At 35.7% G+C, this 5,969-nt stretch overlaps 1 protein-coding gene across 1 annotated transcript; it reads left to right on the top strand.

Annotated features, from left to right (window-relative positions):
• Positions 1–369: 369 nt before the first annotated feature.
• On the top strand, positions 370–3,961 carry LOC108339993 (F-box protein At2g27310). The gene is made up of 2 exons (XM_017577223.2): positions 370–1,148; positions 3,176–3,961. The coding sequence occupies exons 1-2, from the start codon at positions 681–683 to the stop codon at positions 3,701–3,703; spliced, it is 996 nt and encodes a 331-aa protein (XP_017432712.1). The 5' UTR covers positions 370–680; the 3' UTR covers positions 3,704–3,961.
• The last annotated feature ends 2,008 nt before the right edge of the window (positions 3,962–5,969 follow it).

Raw genomic sequence — 5,969 nt, 5'->3', positions numbered from 1 at the left:
ATTAAAAAAATATTAAGATTGTGAATTCATTTAAACAGTAAGCAAAAGAAAATTTGAAATTTGGTAGTTGATTACTTGCCCTTAAGCCGCCAAAATGGAATATAGGCCAAGTTCTGTGACGTATGCCCATTGAACATTACCATTATGCTATCTCATCATTGGTTTTAATTCTTTAAATTTTATATTACATGAAACTTTCAATATAATGTTATATATTATTAGTTTAAATTAAACAAAATAATAAAGGCTATTGTCGACCAGCAATGAAAAGCTTATCTCATATCGGAAACTGTAATGTTATTACTGTGTGTTTTTTTTCTTTAATATATATTTTTTAGACATTTATTTTTAAGAGGTTTATTTTAATATTTTAATTTCTTAAAATTGAATTAATGTTATTTTTTTAAAATAGTGTTTAATAGATAGTAACGGATGAAAACTCTAGGATGATTCCCAACTTATGACTAACGAGATCTACCACGAGAAGTGCAGAAAGCTGACTTGGATTTTGACAGCCACCATTGACTTGACTCGTGTTTTCAGTCATTCGTTTCCAATTTCTTCCTTTCATATTTATCATACTTCCATTCGTATCTCCTCAACACATCGTCACTCTCTTAAGTCTATTGCACGTGTTTTCTTCCAACGCGAAGAAACTGAGAATCTGGAACGCAGCAATCATGTCCGATACTACTTCGCCACCGTCGGAAAAAACCCAAAACACTTCAATCCTCGCCGCGCTCCACTCCGACATCATCCACGCGCACATCCTCAAGCGCCTCGACGCCGCCACGCTGGCATCCGCTGCGTCCGTATCCTCCCTCATGCACCGCCTCTGCACACAAGAGGATCTCTGGCGCCAAATCTGCACCGCCACGTGGCCGTCCTTGCGCGACCCCATCGCCCGTCGCGTCGTCTCCACCATCCCCGGCGGTCACCGCTCCATCTACTCAGACGCCTTCCCTTCCCTCCATCATTTCTCTCTGCATTCCGTCCGCCCGCCGCCTCCACCGCCGGAGGAGCTTATCTCCGCCGTGGACATATACTACGAGGGAAGGCCGGTGTTCTCGCGGGTAAAACGCATCGAAACGCAGAAAGACTGGTTCCTCTCCTCGCCGCTGTGGGTGGACGCTCTCGAGCCTAACGAGGTAGTTAAACATATTTTTAATACTAGCTGGATCTCTAAATACAACTTTTTAAATAACTAATTAAGAGCTATTAAGAAATTTATTGATTTACTATGATTGTGGTCTTAGGAAATACTAATAAAGAATAATTTATAAATAGATTAATGGAAATAGTAGTTTTAAGTTATTAATATGAAGTCTTAATTTATGCTGACAATGTGCGTGTATTTTAAGGTATGTATGAAAAGTAATAATTAAGAATGTACTAAAAAGTTAAAATGACAATTATTTAAATTTTTTACGTGACAACTATAATAGGGCACAAGGTTGTCAAACTCTCGAGAGTTTACGTAAATTCGTGAGAGTCTAATAAATTCTACTCGTAAACTCGTAAGAGTTTACTTTCCATAAAAAAAATATAAATAAAATTGTAATTCAAATAAAATAATAAAATTATATAAATTGCTTCTTTGCTACAAACATAAAAATAAATAAAATGCCCAGGAGCTTAAAATATTGTGGCAGCAAAGTTTTTTCAACCGTGCAGTGTATTTTAATTTTTAAAAATAAAATGAATGCTGCAATGACATAAGATTATTAAAATATATGCTACTATAAAACATAAATTATTAAAATATATGCTGCAGTGCTGTAAAGTTTACTCGTTAAAGTACTTGCTCTTAAAACATAAAACCAAGTTAACCATTGAGGGTTTACACGTAACCCGCAAGTTCAAAGACGATATAGCAAGGTTGACGGCGAGGTCGACAGCAAAGTCGACAACGAGATCAACGGCGAGGTCGATGGCGAGATCGACAGCAAGATCGATAGACGACGCGAATTGCGGGAACGAAGGCGAGATCGAACGACCAGAACGAAGGCGGTGCAACGGACGATGAGTTCGAACGTCGGGATGGACGACGCAACGGAGGGCGAGCCTGATGAACGAGGGCGTGACGGAGGGCGTGATCAAACACGAGAGCTTGAGAACGAAGATGAACAGTGAGCGAAAATGAATAGTGAAAACGAAGATTCCAAACTCGCAAAATCGAAACCAGACTCGCGATTTCAAGTGAGTTTAGCGAGTCTACCACCGATTCCACCGATTCTACACCAAAAACGAGTTTGCTTACGAATTAACTCGAAAGCACCATGTGAACTCGTAAACTCGACCAAGTTAACGAGTTAACTCGCGAGTTCGATAACCTTGATAGGGCAACTAAAGTTTTTACCATGATTTGTTTAAATATTAATTTTTAAAATAAATTTTATATAGTTAATGTATGGAAAGTGAACAATAGCGATGAATTATTGGTTTTGGGTAATGCGTAAATTCCATTCCCTTTAATTTGTCATTTACAATCTTGATCTCTTATTCTTATTTCCACGCTGTTAATATCTAAATTTTCAATATTTAACATCTTGCATTAATTTTACTTTTTTAGATTTTAAATAATTAAATTACTTTTTATGGTATGACATAAATGAATATGATGGAATTAGGATTCCAATAGATTACTAGAATAAAATAATATATAATACGATGATGAAATTTGTGAATACAAAATGAAAGAGAAACAAAGTTGCAATTTTTATTTTTATTTTTATCATTGGTAAAAAAATAATTGATAACATTTATAATTTACGAATTAAACTAATTAATCGGTGTTTTAATATAAGTTAATTAATATAAAAGACAATTATATAATAGTCGGATAAAAAAATAAGAAAATTGCAAATAACACATGAAGAGGACGGAAGTACGTTTTTTTCCTTAAGGGGAATTTATTAAACGTTATAATCTGTTATTTATTGTCATTGCTCCTCTTGTAATAATAGATAGTATCCACATTATTTTATTGGAGGTATGATATTTGAAACAAAATAATAACGAAATAAAATATATTTTTATGGGTAGTTGATGACACAGTTAATGATGATAATTGATTTTCTAATAATTTTATGTCAGTAAGTAAATTTAAAGACGAGAATTATTTTTCGAAAACAGTTATGCTGAAATAGCTTTTGGTGGTTACTTTTTGTTGCAGATGATTCCCACGACGTTGAAGTTCACGAGGAAGGAAGAGAAGTGGTTGAAGCAGTTGGAGGAGAGTCTGAGCGTGAGCTGGATTATGGTGGATCCTACAGGGAAGCGTGCGGCGAACGTTTCGAGCCGGAGGGCGGTATTGGCGCGGCGGCACTGGCTGACACGGGAGGTGGAGGTGTTGTACGCAGCGGAGATGGCGAGGGAAAGGGTGCAGTGCGTGGTGAAGATCACGTGCGGCGGGAAGGTGGGAGGGGAAGTGCACGTGAGGGAGGTGAATCTGGTTATGGAGGACACGGAGGGGCGGCAGCTGAGTGGGAAGGAGGGTGTGGCGATTCTGCAGAGAGGGATGGAGTGTGGAGTGAGGAAGAGAGTGGATGCTGTGAGGGAGAAGGAGAGGTTTCAGAAGTTCACGTGCTTGATGAAGGAGAGCAGAGAAAGGAAGTTTAGGTGGGAGAAGGCACGTGATCTTCTTTCAACACTCTTCGCTTTGCTTGCTTGTCTCTTCTTTTGCTTTCTCGCTGGATTTTGACCTTTTTAACTCTGCTGTAGACTTAGTTAACTTAATGTACAGTCACTGGAGAGGTGTTGTTCAACTGTTCCGGCGTGGAGGTGTTGTTCACCATGCCCAACACTTTCTATACGTCATTGTTCGGCTGACTATTGAGGGAAGAGTGCAATAAGTAAAACGGTTTGTATTGGGCTTCCTGACCAGTTTCAAACAGAGTAGCCCAATACTCGCCCAAATTAGAACCCAATTATTTTATTTCACAATGTACATTTTGTAGCATCTTCCTTACGGGCACTTCTTCCTGCACCGCATGTTGTTTTTCTTGCACCTTCAAACTTTTTCCTTTTTTAATTTTACACTATTCATAATAACAAATAGGATAATATATTTTGAAAGAAGTAATCAATAAAAAATCTAGAAGATGTAATCAATAAAAAGTCAATAAAAAAAAATGAAATTCGTATCTGTGAAATCCGTGAAATCGGGTAAAGTTGTCATTTATCACAGTTTCTATTATACTATAATTAAACATTTAACTAAAGCAAGTTGATGAGGAGGAACCTCATGGTCAGCCAAAAAAGACTATAGCCTCACAAGTTTCATACGCATATAGATAAATGGGTGTGTGAGTAGGACTCCATGGTTCACGGATTTCATTTTTTTTTTCAGCTGGAGGTAGAAACTCGTTAACATGATGCTTCAGTTACCCAAGAAATTGTGTTACTGTGCCGTCGCAGATCAGTGGTATTGATCCTCTGATTATATTTAGTAATGTGATTGGGCACACACTGGGAGCTTTATTTGAAAAGTAATGAATTATTACACCATATAGAAATTATTGTACCGCTTGCTGAAAAACATGGCATTGTATCCTTCTAGTCGATAGTGTTCATGGTTATTGATAAATTGACTGCTCACACTGTTGCATTCAGGCATCGCTTTCCTCTCCTTGGATATCAGGCATCATGACTTGGGTATTATGGTGCTCATCCTCAGACGGGGAATACTCGAAAAGCATTTATTTATTTCGAAATCTGGTTATTTATCAATTTATTTTGTATACTAAATTTTAAAACTTGATTATATGAATAAAAATATATAAAGTATATAAGGTTTTTATTTTAATGAGGCCGACTTTTTTTATAATAAAGATTTCGTAATATAAAGATAAATTTATATCGTGTTTCATTATCTAAAACACAAATTATTTTTCTAAAAACTCTTCTCTTCAGTTTTCTATCTTCTCTTTACTTTTTTTAACTTCTGAGTCATTTCTTTGATTATCACGAGATACCTAAATGACCACAAAAATGAGATCTATGCTTCTACTTGATCAATTTTTTCAATAAAGCAAGTAAGTTTTTACTCATTTTTCTCTTTTCGTTATTAATCGAGATCATGTTTGATGATCTCTTGTCATATGTGAGTTGTAATGTCCTTTCTTAGTTTCCTGTTGATCAAAGGTCTTAAGGACTCTCCCTGATCTCCGTTCGATGTTTTGTAAGTGTTTCTAGAGTTCCTTGAGCTCTAAGCAGGGGTTTGGTGTTTATAGAGCTTTGTTGCTTCGGTGTAAGGTAAGGGAAGCTAGTTTAATTGAAGTTTACTTGATAAATTGTTCAAAATCTTTGATTGTATGAGAATGATGTGATTGAATTGTATGAGTAAAATGATATGGTACTCTTGGTGTGTTAAATTGCTTGAAAATTTTATGTATTGATGTGAAAACCTATGGGAACTGTTGATGATCGTTATGTTGAGTTCTATGATGGTTTTGATAAGTATAATGGTGGTTTGAATGTATTTCTGAAGTTATTAAACTGTTATAGGTCTTTGAGTGGTATTAATTGTAAGAAAAGGGTAGGTTTGCGGTTTAGAATGGAGATTGAGAAGTGAATTATTGAAATATTGATCTAAGGAAAAGAATAATGGTTTTGGACTGTTCATTAGGTCTTTAGTAACTTGTTTATGATAAGTATTATGAAGTTTAAAATATAATTTCAGTCATAATAGTGTACTTATAAAGTTGTTTCTAAGGTAATTTAGAGGTTTTGTAAAGAAAAATCTAAAGAAAGTAATTCTGAGGTAAAACTAAATGTTTGGTAGTGTTTTTATGTCATTTGAAACTGATGGAAATCCTTGAGAAAGGTAGAAAACATGATATAGGATTTGTTGATAGTTGATAAGATGAATTTGACTTGGTTTTTACTAGATTTAGGGGTTTTGACAAGTAAAATTTTGAATTAGATGTGCTGGCTGATTGTGATGGTTGGAAGTCTGTTATTAAGTC

This window comes from Vigna angularis, chromosome 5 (genome assembly GCF_016808095.1).
Source record: "Vigna angularis cultivar LongXiaoDou No.4 chromosome 5, ASM1680809v1, whole genome shotgun sequence".
Classification (NCBI taxonomy): domain Eukaryota; kingdom Viridiplantae; phylum Streptophyta; class Magnoliopsida; order Fabales; family Fabaceae; genus Vigna; species Vigna angularis.
Note: the sequence above shows the minus strand (reverse complement) of the source record. Positions and strands in the feature narration are given on the sequence as shown.

Excerpts from the sequence above, each read along its gene's own strand:
- LOC108339993 (XM_017577223.2), top strand. The coding sequence starts at position 681 with ATGTCCGATACTACTTCGCCACCGTCGGAAAAAACCCAAAACACTTCA. Across the intron at positions 1,149-3,175 it reads ACGCTCTCGAGCCTAACGAG|ATGATTCCCACGACGTTGAA; the intron begins GTAGTTAAACAT and ends TTTTTGTTGCAG.